Raw genomic sequence first — 15,085 nt, 5'->3', positions numbered from 1 at the left:
AAAATCATTCTGCATAAACAATTCTTTATTATGCCCCTTTTATAGAGCAATAAAATAGTCTACCACCACTACAGTATTACCATCAGGACTGGTTTTGCAAGGGGTTGAAATGTCAGCCCTTCGCACGGTTTGACTCCCCACCTTGTAAAATGAGTAATTTCCACCTTGTGATTTCTCAGTGTGCTTCTTCTAGGTGCTGGCTGTCATAGTGTGTGTACAGTAAAAGCACAGGAGACAGAAAAATCATAGCAAGGGGCAAGCTTTGCCTTTTGTACAGCAAATCAGCTGAAAAGAAGGAGAAGAAAAGGTGAAAGATGCTGCTATGTGTTTGTCCTCCAGACCAGTCAGATCCTGCACATTAGCAGGAGGAATCCTGCATACAAAGACTCTGCGTTACATCACATTACTGGGGAGCAGGCAGGAAGCTCAGAAAGAGACAAGGAGAGCAGCTGCTGCCTTTGTTCCAATATTGGAAAGACATTGGGCACTGGAGGAATGGAATATAGAGTCATGCCGGACCTGTGGAGAAAATATTGTCTGCTTTTGACTTTATTAGACCAACAAAGGCTTGAGATGGCACAGAGGATGAAATGAATACAAGAAAGAGAACACATCTTTTCAAGGCAGCATCACAAGGAGGAGACAAAGGGAAGCATTGGAGGAGGATGGAGAGCAGAACTGTCAAGGACCCTGGATGCTGAAATCCTGGTTTTCTGAACACAAACCTAAAGCATGAGACATCACTCAGATCAGTGTGTTTACTAGAGCTGGACAAGGCTGCCAATACATTCCAATAAGTGACATTTATTTCCTCCTGGGAATTGCAGCTTCTGTGAGTAAAACTACCTTCCGAACAGTAATAATCTGTTGTTCCATGTGCTGAAATCATGCCTGATACTGAAAACATATACATTTACCTGGAAAGTAAGGTCATTCCAGGTAAATGATATAGACCATCTCATCTAGGTGTACATTCATAGCACTGATTATAATTCACTAGTAGAAAATGTCAGGCACTAGATCACCAGTGACATGTCACCATCCTAGGACCAGATGACAGGACTGATTACAATCCACTAATAGAAAAGACAGTAGATGACCAATGACACCATCATAGGGCCAGGTCACATGACTGATTACAAAACATAACAGAAAATGTCAGAGAATGGATTACCATTGACATATCACAATCGTAGGGACAAGTCATAGAACCGATTACATTCCAATATTAGAAAATATCAGATAGTGGATTACCAGAGACATGCCACAATCATAAGACCGGGTTACAGGACTGATTACAATCCACTAATAGAAAACATCACACAATAGATTACCAGAGACATGTTACAATCATAAGGCCAGGGAACAAGACTGATTACAATCCAATATTAGAAAATATCAGAAAATAGACCAGAGACATGTCACGATCATAGGGCCAGGTTACAGAACTGATTACAATCCAATATTAGAAAATATCAGACGGTGGATTACCAGAGACACGTCACGATCGTAAGGCCAGGTTACAGGACTATTTACAATGCAACAATAGAAAATATCAGAAAATAGACCAGAGACATGTCACAATCATAAGGCCAGGTTACAGGACTGATTACACGTCAATATTAGAAAATATCAGTAAATAGACCCGAGACATGTCACGATCATAGGACCCAGTCATAGAATTGATTACAATCCACTAATAGAAAACATCACACAATAGATTACCAGAGACATGTCCCAATCATAGGGCCAGGCACAGCTCGTAATTACAATCCACTATTAGAACATGGTGTCAGATAGTAGATGGCCATTGACTTGTTACTATCATAAGAGGCAGAACACAAGACTGATTACAGACAATCGATTACCAGAGACATGTCATAATCATAAGGTCAAGTCACAGAACTGATTACAATGCTACAATAGAAAATACTGTATCAGAAAATAGAGCAGAGACATGTCACAATCATAGGACCAAGTCACAGAACTGATTACAATCCATTAATAGGAAATATCAGACAGTAGATTACTAGAGCCATGTTAGAATCATAGGGCCAAGTCCCCAGAATGTTTACATTCTACTATTAGAACATGACAGGTAATAGATCACCAGTGACATGTCATGATGATACAGCTCGATCACAGATCCTAATTATAATTCACTAATAGAAAATACCAGACAATGGGTCACTAGTGATCACAGGACTGATTACAATCCAATTATATAAAATAATTAGAGACATGTCACACTTGTAAATCGCTGCGCAAACTGTTGGCGCTATATAAATCCTGTATAATAATAATAATCATAGGACCAGATCACAGATCCTAATTACATTACATTAATAGAAAATGTCAGACAATGGATCACCATTGCATATCACAGTCACAGGGCCAGATCACAGAACAGATTAAAATCCACTAACAGCGTATGTCTGCCAATAGATTACTAGAGACATGTCACCATTTTAGGGGCAAGTCACAGAACTGATTACGATCCACTAATAGAAAATAATAGATGACAAGTGACATGTCACCATTGTAGTAGCAGATCACAGATCCTAATTAAAATCCAGTATTAGAAAATGTTAGGCAGCAGTGGCATGTACCACAATCATTAAAGCAAATCACAGGACTGATTACAATTCACCAATATAACATTTCAGATATTAGATCACCAGTGATCACAGGACTGATTTCAGTCCACTAATACAGTCACAATAACAGAACCAGATCAGAGATACAAAATAAAATCCACTATTGGAAAATGTCAAACAGGAGATGACCAGGGACATGTCACCATCAAGAGCCAGGTCACAGGACTTATTTCAATCCTCCTGTGTGTCAGGCACTAGATGACCAGTGACCTGTCCTGGTCATCACTGTGCTCTGTATATGAATATTATGAATGCATTTGGCTGTCTGATTGCTGACCAGTGACACTTATTTGGGTTGCTTTCCTTTGTGCTGCTTTCTTCCAGGGAGGTGCATGATTGATCCAGGACTGGGCTATGGGCCTTGGAGTGAAGTTTGGACATGGCTTTTAACCAGACCAGTGGCAGCTCAGGCTCAGATCTCACCCTGTCCTATGAGGAGTATGAGTGTAAAATCTGCTACAACTACTTTGATTTGGATAGAAGAGCCCCCAAACTTCTGGAGTGTCTGCACACCTTTTGCCAAGAGTGCCTGAATACCCTGCACCGCAGAGAGGATCGGCCATGGCGCCTCTGCTGCCCGATATGCCGCCATCGCACTGTGGTCCCAGACTCCAGGGTGGATGCATTGCCTGTGAACACTAAGGTGGCCGAAGCCTTCCCATTGTATGTACGGCATGATGACCCATTTCCCCAGGACATCCTTCCACCCATCACCTATCATCAACGTGGCCTGCCATACCACCATGGCACGCCAGTAGCTGCTGTGCTCCATGGTGCCGTCGAGCTTCGCTATGCTCTACAGCCGGGATCAGAGGCTACTTTAGCGGCCGCTGCAGCTAACAGAGACCGGGAAACGTTTTCGGCCTTAGGCCAAGCCCAGGCAGCCAGTGCCCCCTCACCCAGAAGGGGCTATGAGAGATGCCAGAGCTGTAAGAGGGCAGTCCTGACGGCAGGTTGCGTTTGTGTGGTGTTCTCCTTCATAGCCATGGTGGTTCTTTTGTTTGCTGGCTTGGTTTTTGTGAACAGATACAGTGGGGCCCCGGCGCCTTCTCCTGCTGGGCCTATCTGCCTCTCAGTGGCCAGTGTGTTGGCCCTCTTCTCAGTGGTGGTCACCTGGGTCATTTGCTGGCTGAAGTACAGGCCGGAGCCCGGGGAAGGCAGCAGGGGCCCATCCAGTAGGAGGGACACATGAAATATAAAAATTAAAATACGACTGATCTGACAATCTTCACTGCTCACATTGTCACCCCATGTATTTTATACCCAGCCTTTGGATGAATTATTAGCAATATTAGGTTGTTGTTAATTGATGTACCATGTGACCTTGTAGGTAGAACACTGTCTTATATGATTCACACATATATCCTGCCATAACCTGGGGACAGAGAATACAAGATTCTTCCAATGCTGCTTATTCACAAGGGCATTCAGTTCGATTGCCCATGTTTTTTAACATAAATCTTGGCCTTTTTGTTTTTCTAAATGGAGCATCCTTTCAAGAACATTGCCATGCTGTTTTTACTGCAGATAATAGGTACAAATAGCCAAATCACCCCAGCCTCACAAAGCCCCGGTATTGGTATCACACACCCATCACCAATATCACCAACCTAGCACCATTATCACATACTCAGTATGGTATCACACACCCAGCATTGACTTCACTCATCCAGCACCGGTATCATTCACCCAGTACCAGTATCATACACCCAGCACAAGTTTTATTCAATGAGCACCGGTATCACACATCCAGAACCAGTATCATCAATCCAGCACTGGTATCACACAGCCAGCATGGTATCACCCACCCAACCCTGGTATCATCCACCACATGTCCACTGATATCACACCCCACAACCCCAGTGTTACCCACCCAGCAGTGGTATCACGCACCTAGCCCCTCTATCACCCACCCAGCACAGTTACCACACACCCAGCCCCTGTATCACCCACTCAGCACCAGTATTACTGACCCAGCACTGGTATCGCTCACCCAGCCCCTGCATCACCCACCTATTACCAGTATCACACACCCAGCCCCTTCATCACCCACTCAACACCAGTAACACCCACCAAGTATCAGTATTAACTACCGTGCACTGATTTTACCAATCCAGCAATGGTAGTAGCTATCCACCCAGCCCTGGTATCAACGATCTAGCACTTATATTACCCTTGTTACCCATCCAACACCAGTATCATGCATTCTGCACTGGTATCCCACGCCCAGCACCGGTATCACCCACCCAGCACAGAAATCATACACTTAGCATTGGTATCACTCACCCATCTAGTTCTGATATCATCCACTCAGAACTGGTACTATTCACCTAGTACCAGTATCACATATCCTGCACCTATATCCCCCAAGGCAGAACTGATATCACCCCACCCCTGGGTCTGAAACAGCCAAGAAAATAGAATTTACAGAAGGAGAAAATGGTAGAAATAGTCCTTTAAAGGAAAAGTATGGTGTATTTTCTTTGACCAAAAATTTTGAGTTATTGTGTTGTTTTCCTAGTGACAGTTACATTTGTGCATGCTTGGTCTTCCATATTTTGTTACCGTACTTATTAAATCTGAACTTAGAGAATTACCTAAAATCTAGCTTTGCAGTTGGTCCCCTTCCTCAGCAATGCAAGGGTTAAATGATCATTTAGTCTATGGGTGCAGGAATAAGGTGTATTACTTACCCTATTCCTTTCTCCAGTACTGGTCTCTTCTGGCCAAAGCTCTGGGCTGCCCGCAGTCCAACAGCATCATGAGGAGCAGTACAGGGCTGTTTAACAAGTAACTATATGAGAATGCATGCATGAGACCAGGGCCCAAAGCGCCTTAAAGAGGCGGCAGTGCTGGACTGGTTTCACAGTTAGAGGGACCCTGCCAGAGCCAGGAAGGTAAGTTTTACATTTTATTTATACACTCCTAGACTAAAAGAGCATTTAGTGCCGGTTCACACTACTGCCATGTGAGAACCCTGCAAATCCAGTGAGGGTTCTGCATCGCACCTGATCCGCTGTGGGTGTCAATGTAAAGTTAACGACACCCTCAGATTGGTCAGCAGATCTCAGTGCGAACTGTGAAATGGTGCAGAAATCGGATCCCATGCGATCCGATTCCAGTGCCGACCAAAAAAAAGTCTCCTGCACCATTTCGGCTGAAATTGCAGCGCACAGACATCGCATGTGATCTGAACAGCAATGCGGTGCGAATCACATGCGATGCCTGGCATCGCACTAGTGTGAACCAGCCTCAATCCTTGTGGGGAAAGCCCCACTGCAAGGATACATTTTGCCTGATTCCAGTGCTTCAGCTTTAAATGTAGAGATTTTCAGTTAAGCCACCAGAGTAGAGATATTATCCTCATAGGGAGTGCATTATTTTAAAGGTGAACTCCAAGAACATAAACTTATTTTCAACATCCACAAAGTATATAAATCCAATTTGTGTGCACCAAATGCCTTTGCAAACCCAAATATTATCTTGAAAAAAGTAAGCGACATCCACACTGCCCTGCACATAACCTAAACAGAGAGCAAAGCTATGGGAGGAACCCAGCATTTCCACTCAAAGCGGAGTTCCACCCAAAAGTGAAGCCGTTATGCCACGTACACACGACCGGACTTTCCCGGCAGACTAGGTCTGACAGTCTTACCAACGGACTTTCGGCGGAGTTCTGACGGACTTAACGAATGGACTTGGCCACACACGAACGGACTAAGTCTGTTTGTCTTGAACGTGATGACGTAAGACGGGACTAAAAAAGGAAGTTCAATAGCCAGTAGCCAATAGCTTCCCTTGCGTCTTATTTGGTCCGTCGGACCAGCATACAGCCAAATGGCTTTCGCGATAGAAATTGAGTCCGTTGGACAGATTTGAACCATGTTCGATTTCTAGGTCCGTCGGTTATTTTAATGAAAAAATGATAGGATTAGCCCACACACGATTAGATTGTCCGACGGACTGATTCCGCCAGACCTAGTCTGCTGGAAAGTCCGGTTGTGTGTGCGCGGCATAAGGCTTCACTGCCAGGTTCCCTTACTCGCAGTGAAGGCGGAAGCACCTGACAGCTGATGGAAACATCAGCTGCGGTGCCAGCATCGCTGGACTCCAGGACAGGTAAAAACTACAGGAGGGGGTGGATACAAGACCTTCACCCTGCACAAGGAGAGATAGCAGGAGTGGCTGGTCTTTATTACAGGATCACTGCAAAGATCTTGAAAATACATGTACCTCTTACTTTTAGACAATATATACATAGCCTTAGTTCAGATTTAAATAAACTGAGTGATTTAGAGGCTTGCATTGTGAAAAGGGCCATTAAATGAGAAGAAAGGGCTGTGTGCAAATATTCCTATGTTAATATATACTTACTATAATATATATATTTGAAGAATACAGAGAAAGAAGGTTTTCATTAACACAGGATTTAAAGATTGAGTGTGTCGAGTTACATTTTTGCATGTAAGCCTTAAAAGTGTGCAGAAGAGTTAAAGAATAATTCCAGGCCTCCACATATTCTAAATAGTTACACTGGTCCAGCTTAGACCAATGTACAGTGGGGCAAAAAAGTATTTAGTCAGCCACCAAAAGTTCTCCCACTTAAAAAGATGAGAGAGGCCTGTAATTGTCATCATAGGTATAACTCAACTATGAGAGACAAAATGTGGAAACAAATCCAGACAATCACTTCTAATTTTTGAAAGAATTTATTTGCAAATTATGGTGGAAATTAAGTATTTTGTCAATATCAAAAGTTCATCTCAATACTTTGTTATATATCCTTTGTTGGCAATGACAGGGGTCAAAACGTTTTCTGTAAGTCTTCACAAGGTTGTCACACACTGTTGCTGGTATGTTGGCCCATTCCTCTATGCAGATCTTCTCTAGAGCAGTGATGTTTTAGGGCTGTCGCTGGGCAACATGGACTTTCAACTCCCTCCAAAGGTTTTCTATGGGGTTAAGATCCGGAAACTGGCTAGGCCACTCCAGGACCTTGAAATGCTTCTTAGGAAGCCACTCCTTCCTTGTCCGGGCAGTGTGTTTGGGATCATTGTCATGCTGAAAGACCCAGCCACATTTCATCTTCAATGCCCTTGCTGATGGGAGGAGGTTTGCACTCAAAATCTCACGATACATGGCCCCATTCATTCTTTCATGTACATGGATCAGTCGTCCTGTTCCCTTTGCAGAGAAACAGCCCCAAAGCATGATGTTGCCACCCCCATGCTTCACAGTAGGTATGGTGTTCTTTGGTTGCAACTCAGCATTCTCTCTCCTCCAAACAGTTCTACTTTGGTTTCATCTGACCATATGACATTCTCTCAAGCCTCTTCTGGATCATCCAAATGCTCTCTAGCAAACCTCAGACAGGCCCAGACATGTATTGGCTTAAGCAGGTGGACACATCTGGCACTGCAGGATCTGAGTCCCTGGCGGTGTAGTGTGTACTGATGATAGCCTTTATTACGTTGGTCCCAGCTCTCTGCAGGTCATTCACAAGTTCCCCCCGTGTAGTTCTGGGATTTTTGCTCACCGTTCTTGTGATCATTTTGACCCCACGGGGTGAGATCTTGCGTGGAGCCCCAGATTGAGGGAGATTATCAGTGGTCTTGTATGTCTTCCATTTTCTAATTATTGCTCCCACGGTTAATTTCTTCACACCAAGCTGCTTGCCTATTGCAGATTCAGTCTTCCCAGCCTGGTGCAGGTCTACAATTTTGTTTCTTGTGTCCTTCGACAGCTCTTTGGTCTTCGCCATAGTGGAGTTTGGAGTGTGACTGTTTGAGGTTGTGGACAGGTGTCTTTTATACTGATAACAAGTTCAAACAGGTGCCATTAATACAGGTAATGAGTGGAGGACAGAGGAGCCTCTTAAAGAAGAAGATACAGGTTTGTGAGATCCAGGAATATTGCTTGTTTTTTTGTAGGTGACCAAATACTTATTTTCCACCATAATTTGCAAATAAATTCTTTCAAAAATCAGACAATTTTATTGTCTGGATTTGTTTCCACATTTTGTCTCTCATAGTTGAAGTAGACACTGCTTCTGGGTCCCATGCTGAGCCGCTGGTTTTATGCATTGTGAACATAAGAGGTTGGCCGCTCAGCATGGGCACCATTCAGGGAATTCATTGAGTTTTCTGAATAAATGCAAAACATTCTCTGATTGGACATGATGTCAGCAGACCACCTCTCCATCTCATCCAATCACAGATTGCTTTGCATTTATTCAGAAAAGTAGCCATTTGGCACGGGACCTAAAAGCAAGTGGAGATCATTGGATTAGCGGTGTCTGCTTAAAAGATTTCCAGCTTCCGAGGGCATCAGTCAGGTATGGTATATACATAGTTACATTGGTCCAAGCCAATGCCTTGAATTATTCAATACTGTCAGGTTTTTATTTCTGCATGTAACACAATTGAAGAGATTTTTCTGTACTTCCTGTTCCTGTGACACCCCCCAAAAAATAGTATTCTCACTGAACATAAGACATTTTGCCTGGAGCTGGGCTTTAAATTTAAATATATGTTAGCCTTCACAAGCAGCAATTATTTTTTTCTCCTTGGTTGTACAACATACTGTATATGACTGAGGACAGTGACTAAAACGTGTTAGGGTTTAGATGTTTTTATATATGCTGAATTATGCTTCTTTTAACGGGACAGATGCTGGTTTGCTGATCATGCAGACCCGCTTCTATGCTGTTTGCTAAAAACTCTGGTCAGTTGACAGCCATGGCTTTTACCATAGGTTTATAGTAACAGCCTAAGCTAAATATGGTTCTCTTGCAATCTCAATAGATTTGCACATATTGACGGCGCTACTTACTGTTCTGCGCATGTAATGTTTAAGCAGTGTTTAATGTGTATACTTGTATGTGTCTGGTAGAGAGGCAGGAACATGTGTGTCCCCATGCACTTTCCTGTTTATGTACAGGAAATAAATGTTTAAGGTATAGATATGAAAGCAGTGGGTGCCACCGTCAATATGCTCAGTTAGTGAAGGACATAGACTGCAGGGAGCACCTGTTCAAAAAACTATTGCATTCTCCTTTGATGCTCATTATTGTTGCTCTTTATGTATACCTGCCCTCCTGAAATGGTGCTACCTGGTCAAAATCTGTCAGGGCCCCAGAGGACTTCTCTGATAATATATATGTAGTACATATGAACACAACTGGACTCTTTTTACTGTTCATTGCAGAAGCCTCAGGTTCATTACCCTTTGGATAGAGTAGAGAAAGGTTAAAACCCTTGCCAAGTAATTTTTTTTTTTTTTGCTGCCTGTATACCACTGGGGAAATTTCCCTTCACTTCTTGCCCCAAAGACTCAACAAGACTTTAGCAGATATCTCCCAAAGTTGTAGACAGTTGTCCCTTGAACAGGTGTCGCCATTAGAAGACTTCTCCTCACCTCTTGTGATGGGTGAACTATAAAATTTAGAATTTTCCTCACATTCTTCTCTACAAATAGAGTGATTCATCTCACAATAGGAACAGAGACAGCAATAAAAACTTGACAAAAGGATTAACGCATAATCACTCTATACAAAACTAAATTAAAATTGGAGAAACCCAAACCAGAAGGCCCAGTTCCATGTCACAACAGTTGCATTACCGAAGAAGGTATTTCTCTGTTTGGGTCATCTGGCCCCACAATGTGGCTTTCCTTTTAGCTTCCTGTGGTCCATTTGGGCCCCTGCCTAATAGCCAAGTTCGTACAGTTATTATGTGAGCCTTCTGTTCCAGGGGATTTTGTGGTGAGGTCCAGTAACAGTGAATCTAAAGATGAAACTCTGGAACATGGAGGCCTCGTGGCTCTATTTTATAGAGTATAATGGATTACCTGTCTTTCTGGTAGGCTAGCCAACTTTCAGAGCTCTTTACCCTAAACCATATCTCATGTTTTGTTAGTTTTGGAAGGAGCGGGGCAGGGTTAGAACCACAATTATGTGTTTACTGATGTTTGTCTCCTGACTGTTCCCACTGGGGAGATCCACTTCATATTTCTACTGGGGGCTGTTTTTATTGGTAATGAAAGTGATGGGGAATCCAACATGTCCAATAGTAGAACATCATCGGCACTCGATTGCTCAAATAGGAAGCCTTTTATTTATCACAACCAGACAGTGACTGAGAGTATATAGAGTCACTGACTACCTGATGAAGGTGCTCTAAAATGTTGCACCCTTTGTGATTAATAAAACGGCTCCTATTTAACCATTCAATTAAGTTGAAGATATTCACTAGTGAGATCATCTACATTGTCACTGCAACACTCAGTTTGTATAGACTATGTTAACTCAAATGTTATAAATGTCACAGGAACAGGAGGTGAAATCTTCCAATGGAGACACCTGTGCTATAATAAATAAGTGAACTGCCTAAAAGGGCTTTCCCCTAACTTGGTAAAGATTTCCTGTATTGTTTTGTTTTTCTAATCCATGTCTAATTGGTGATATATGCACCTAGTAGTTTTTAATAATATTCTAATACATTTTGGTAATTTTTTTATATATATATACATCTTCTTGACCTCTTTACCAAGTTGCCTTAAAAATCCCATGTTCTTTGGGGGTACTCTCTCCTTGCAAACCCCAACAAGATACAGGCAGCAAATAAAAAAATGATAGGGGCTCTAGCCATCACCTACTCTACTCAAAAATAAAAATAAAACGATTTTGGTTGTATACACTTTAATTGGGTTTCTGATGTCAAGACAGGAGTGTTGGCCAAATAGAAAACTTACTAAACTCTACTAAAGTAGCACGTTATTGAGGCATAAGCACATGGAGTAACCCACTGCAGCCAATAAAAATTATTCTTTCAGTGATCTGACTACAGTAAAACTCATTCCTGAATGATGATTGGGTGCTATGGGTTATGTCACTGCTTCACTTAGCACTGCCCAACTAAATAAACCGGAATAATCAGGGGATACCCATACCAGTATGTTTACTTTCTATATCTTCTTTTCCGTAGCGATTGGGCCAATTCGTTGGAGTTTATAGTCTAATCTGCTACAATGGTTCTTGCCACATACATTAGGACTGTCACCTAAGCCCATATTTGCTCTTTAAAATGTGTTTTACTACTTATTTTTTTGAGCAGCATTAGACAAGAAAAAAAAAAGCAATGTGAATATAAAAATGTGTCAAATTGTAGAGAATATATTTGTGAATGTATACAATTTACCGTTATGTATGATTAAAGTTTTAGGTATGATTAAATGTAATGGTTTGTAACACAAAAGATGTATGATTGGGGGGGGGGGGGGGTTATACCTGACATTGGTAAATAATAGACACCCATAAACACAATGCAAGCTGTTGACATTAAACAATGTAAAAGGAAAAATGGTCAGCTTAGTAAAATCCTAATCTTTGCGTTTTTGTTTCACAGTAGCAGCATACTGTATATTTCTCTGGGCTGTCACTGGGGGAATATTTCTGTAGGAGGATCTTGTACCTCCTAATTGCAACAGTCATCACAAAGCCAAATGTTGGTGCCACGCATCCTTGATGGAGTGATTATCACGTTGAATAAAAGGATAAAAAGAGAGACATGGAAGGGAAAAGAGAGACTTTAATTATGGCCATAGAGCAGGAGACGTGGACACCAACTAATGCAGGGAAATCGGAATCTTGCTGGGTCTTGTGTGAAATATAAAAAGTTGAAAGTGACCGAACTTTCTCTTGGCAACCCATGACCCAAATATTAGTTTTAAACAGAGCTGGCCTTTACTTATTATATAAAAAAAAAAACATGACCATATTCCCATTTGTTGCATATATTATCCAGTTATTGGAATCATCATGAGCACAATGCTCAGTCATTGATACATTAATAAATGTGTTACATAGATGCAGTAACATTGATTTGTAATAATGATTTTAAGTACAAAAAGATAATTTATGTCTCAGTTTATATACATGTATGGTATTTTATTATACTGAATTGTAATGATGTTATTACTTTTTATGGGCAAACTTTTTTGGTCAATAGTTTCAAGTTAATTTATCTTAAATTAAAATTTTTCTTCTATGATTGTTAGTGTCTTGTTATCTTCAAATGATGAAAAGGGAGTGCTTGAAAACTCACAGAGATGGGGGTAGTCTACATGCCTCCATAGTCACTCACTCTTTACAGCATGAATAACTTTCTCTTTATTACAGCAAATGTTCGCTTGTTGTTGGTATGTAAAAAATATAGAAGCATGTACTATGTGGACATTGGAAAAACCTTTTTCATTTTAAGCACACTTTGAATGCTGACTGTACATTTATTTGGTTGCCTCGCTACAGTTCCCCCCAAACTACATCATCATGAGCTGTAAGTACCTCCCAGCACAACATCATAATAATAGCAAACTATACCTACCATTGCATGGTGGTGCTTTAAAATTGGCCCCACCATTTGGAACGTTCAAGTTAACTCAAGAAACAAAAATGTAATATGTTGCAGTTTAGCAGTTTTTAAAACGTAACTCCACTTTTGTTGGGAAAAAAACATTTCCCTCTGGGTGATCTATGTACAATGCAAGGATTATAACAATGCAAGGATTATAACAAGTAATAATCTAATATTGTAATAATCTAATAATGAGGACCTGGCACCAGCCATCAAAGTACCTTCCCCGCCCATCAAAGTACCTGTCACAGCCCATCTGAGTACCCAAGTATCTGAGTACCTGTCATAGCCCATCTGAGTACCCGATTACCTGAGTACCTGTCACAGTCCATCTGAGTACCCGAGTACCTGTCACAGTCCATCTGAGTACCCGAGTACCTGTCACAGGTCATCTGAATACCGGAGTAACTGAGTACCTGTCACAGCCCATCTGAGTACCCAAGTACCTGTCACAGCCCATCTGAGTACCTGAGTAGCTGTCGCAGTATATCTGAGTAGCCAAGTACCTGAGTACCTGTCACAGTACATCTGAGTATCCAAGTACCTGTTACAGCCCATCTGAGTACCCGAGTGCCGGTCACATTTCATCTGAGTACCTGAGTACCTGTCACAGTACATCTGAGTATCCAAGTACCTGTTACAGCCCATCTGAGTACCCCAGTGCCGGTCACATTTCATCTGAGTACCCGAGTACCTGTCACAGCCCAACTGAGTACCCAAATACCTGTCAGAGTTCATCTGAGAGAGAGACAAGAAAGGCGCCACCAGATTAAAAACAGTTGCATTTATTTAAAACACACAGGTGCATACATCCACTTACATATGGTATAGGGGATTTTCAGCACAAGAGTCCTCTGTGGTGTCAACCAGCGTTAGATAGCATGTAGATGTTTTCGTTCAGATGTAGGGTCCCGACCCACAGGATTTCCTTGTCTGACGGTGTGCACTGAGACAGAGGCTTGGCTCAGGTCCACAGTGAGATTCAGGTGTCGGGCGTGGTGACGTCACTACCAATATTGGTAGTGACGTCATCACGCCCGAGTACCTGTCACAGATCATCTGAGTACCCAAGTACCTGTCACAGTCCATTTGAGTACCCGAGTACCTGTCACAGCCCATCTGAGTACCCAAGTACCTGAGTACCTGTCACAGTCCATTTGAGTACCCGAGTACCTGTCACAGTATATCTGAGTACCCGAGTACCTGAGTACCTGTCACAGTTCATCTGAGTAGCCCAGTACCCGAGTACCTGTCACAGTACATCTGAGTATCCGAGTACCTGTCACAGCCCATCTGAGTACCCGAGTACCTGTCACAGTTCATCTGAGTACCTGTCACAGTTCATCTGAGTACCCGAGTACCTGTCAGTCCATTTGGTAGTTGATTCTCTACCAGGGTTCCCCCAGAGGTTGCTACCATTGACACCATTCATCTTTTCAGCTATTTGTAAGCAGGTAATTCTTCCCAATGACCACAAGTAAGGATGAGCCGAACACCCCCCTGTTCGGTTCGCATCAGAACCTGCAAACAGACCTAAACTTCGTGTGAACTTTAGAACCCTATTAAAGTCTATGGGACTCGAACGTTCACAATCTAAAGTGCTCATTTTAAAGGCTAATATGGAAGTTACTGTCCTAAAAAGTGTTTGGGGACCTGGGTCATTGAGTGTTCTCTGTATTACCGGAGCCGACAATGGAAAGGGATTTTAAAAGACTTTTTTTTCCTTGCGAAATTACACTTTGTGCAGGGACAGTTCTAAGCACAGGAAACATGCGCCCCTTCACAGGCATACTATAGACACCCCCCAGGTACGAAATTTAAAGGAATATTACACTTTTATTGTTTCACTTTAATCATTATTAAAATCACTGTTCCTGAAAAAACTGCAGTTTTTAAAACTTTTTTTTGCATTGATCTATGTCCCCTGGGGCAGGACCCAGGTCCCCAAACACTTTTTAGGACAGTAACTTGCATATTAGCCTTTAAAATTAGCACTTTAGATTTCTCCCATAGACT

The 15,085-nt window shown here is 42.1% G+C and overlaps 1 protein-coding gene across 1 annotated transcript; it reads left to right on the top strand.

Moving 5' to 3' along the window:
* The first annotated feature begins 181 nt into the window (after window positions 1-181).
* Window positions 182-12,706, top strand: RNF228 (ring finger protein 228). The gene is made up of 2 exons (XM_077488303.1): window positions 182-832; window positions 2,982-12,706. The coding sequence occupies exon 2, from the start codon at window positions 3,037-3,039 to the stop codon at window positions 3,847-3,849; it is 813 nt and encodes a 270-aa protein (XP_077344429.1). The 5' UTR covers window positions 182-832; window positions 2,982-3,036; the 3' UTR covers window positions 3,850-12,706.
* The last annotated feature ends 2,379 nt before the right edge of the window (window positions 12,707-15,085 follow it).

Source organism: Lithobates pipiens, unplaced genomic scaffold (genome assembly GCF_037356315.1).
Source record: "Lithobates pipiens isolate NorthernLeopardFrog02 unplaced genomic scaffold, aLitPip1_a1.2 Scaffold_18, whole genome shotgun sequence".
NCBI classification, from domain to species: Eukaryota; Metazoa; Chordata; class Amphibia; order Anura; family Ranidae; genus Lithobates; species Lithobates pipiens.
Note: the sequence above shows the minus strand (reverse complement) of the source record. Positions and strands in the feature narration are given on the sequence as shown.